Here is a 2,085-nt window from a genome sequence, read left to right on the forward strand (position 1 = left end):
TTTAGTAGAGACGGGGTTTTACCGTTTTCGCCAGGATGGTCTCGATCTCCTGACCTCGTGATCCGCCCGCCTCGGCCTCCCAAAGTGCTGGGATTACAGGCGTGAGCCACCGCGCCCGGCCCTCTTTCTATATTTCTAAACATATGCTGTTGATTCTGTTTCTCTGAAGAACTGTGACTAATACGTCTCCTCTGAGCTCCTTTAAATAATTTATCACTACTAGAAATTGTCCTGCGCCCGGGCGCGGCGGCTCATGCCTGTAATCCCAGCACTTTGCGAGGCTGAGGTGAGTGGATCACTTGAGGTTAAGAGTTCGATACTGGCCTGGCCAACATGCTCAAACCCCCATCTCTATTAAAAATACAAAAAATTAGGCAGGTGTGGTCGTGTGCGACTGTAACCATAGCTACTCGGGAGGCTGTGGCAGGAGAATCGCTGGAACCCAGGAGGCAGAGGTTGCAGTGAGCCGAGATTACACCACTGCACTCCAGCCTGGGAGACAGAGCAAGACTCTGTCTCAAAAAAAAAAAAAAATAAAGAAAAAAAAAATTATCCTGCTTACAGACTTATTTGTTTACTGTCTGTTTCCCATGATAAGAATGAGGAAAAGGGCCTTGGCTTGTCTTCTTTCTTGCTGTAACTCTGGCTTGGTGCCAGGTATAAACATCGTGTGCAAAAATGTTTGTTCACTGACTGACTGACTGGTCAGGGCCTTGGGAGATACTCACGGCGAATGGCCCTCAGCCGGGGGATGATGCTGGGGCTTGCAGGGGGGCTGGCCCCATCCGATCCTTTCCGCTTATCCAGGGTTGGAGAGGCCTGGACTGTGATCTTATGCTCAAAGCCTGCAGAAAGAAAGAGAAGCTTTGCTAAGCAAATGGTTCCAGGGATTACCAAAGGGAAGTTTCCTCTGTAGAAGCAGAGAAGGAATTCTAGAATGGGAACACTGCCATGTTTCATTCCTTAATGCAGTGGTTCTCACAGTGTGGACCCCAAAACAGCAGCATCACTGTCAGCTGAAAATTTCTTGGCAATGCAAATTCTTGGGCCCTCCCTGAATCAGCAAGTTGCGGTGAGGCTCAGCAATGGAACTGTGGTTTAATAAGCACAAGCACAAGAGCTCTAGTGGACCAAGGACCTAGGCCTCAGTGTCCAATATGGCGGCCAGCAGCTACGTGCAGCAACTGAGCACTTGGAATGTGGCTTGTGCAATGGAGGAATTGGAGTTTAACCTTTATTTATCTAATTTTTAAACTGTATATCCATATAAAAGATGAATTCTCACTGTGATGCCCAAGCTGGTCTTGAACTCTTGGCCTCAAAAAATCCTCCAGCATCCGCCTCCCAAAGTGCTGGGATTACAGGTGTGAGCCACCATGCTCAGTCAACTCTTTATTTTATTGTAATTACAGTAATTTAAGTTTAAATTTTAAAAATGGGTACTCCATTTGATTATTGGAAACTCATCTTTGGAACAACTTGGGTATGTGTATGTACTTTTTCAACTCTAACTTTTATGAAATCTAAATACAGATCAAATATTTTTGATAGGTCAGGTACAGTAGCTCACGCCTGTAATCCCAGCACTTTGGGAGGGCTGCATAAGCCCGGGAGTTCAAGACCACCCTGGGTAGTATAGCAAGACTCCATCTCAGAAAAAAAAAATTTTTTAATGAAAATTTTCTGTCCAAATTTAGATGTGCTATAAATATAAAATACATCTGGATTTCAAAAATGTAGTGTGGAAAAAAAAGGTAAAATATCTCAAAATTATTTTGTATTGATTGCATGGATATATTGGGCTAAATAAAAAATACATATATTTTTTGAGATGGAGTTTCACTCTTGTTGCCCAGACTGGAGTGCAATGGCACGATCTCGGCTCACTGCAACCTCTGTCTCCCAGGTTCAAGCGATTCTCCTTCCTCAGCCTCCTGAGTAGCTGGGATTACAGGCGTGTGCCACCACGCCTGGCTAGGTTTGTAGTTTTAGTAGAGACGGGATTTCTCCATGTTGGTCAGGCTGGTCTCGAACTCCTGACCTCAGGTGATCTGCCTGCCTCAGCCTCCCAAAGTGCTGGGATTA

At 45.2% G+C, this 2,085-nt stretch overlaps 1 protein-coding gene across 1 annotated transcript in view; it reads right to left on the reverse strand.

The window, feature by feature from the left end:
- MAP3K10 (mitogen-activated protein kinase kinase kinase 10) overlaps nucleotides 1-2,085 on the reverse strand; it is a 41,794-nt gene that overhangs the window by 13,943 nt on the left and 25,766 nt on the right. Inside the window, exon 7 of the mRNA XM_011984280.1 lies at nucleotides 729-845. Coding sequence (XP_011839670.1) covers nucleotides 729-845 — 117 coding nt within the window. The remainder of the gene's footprint in view (nucleotides 1-728; nucleotides 846-2,085) is intronic.

Source organism: Mandrillus leucophaeus, unplaced genomic scaffold (genome assembly GCF_000951045.1).
Source record: "Mandrillus leucophaeus isolate KB7577 unplaced genomic scaffold, Mleu.le_1.0 Scaffold106, whole genome shotgun sequence".
NCBI classification, from domain to species: Eukaryota; Metazoa; Chordata; class Mammalia; order Primates; family Cercopithecidae; genus Mandrillus; species Mandrillus leucophaeus.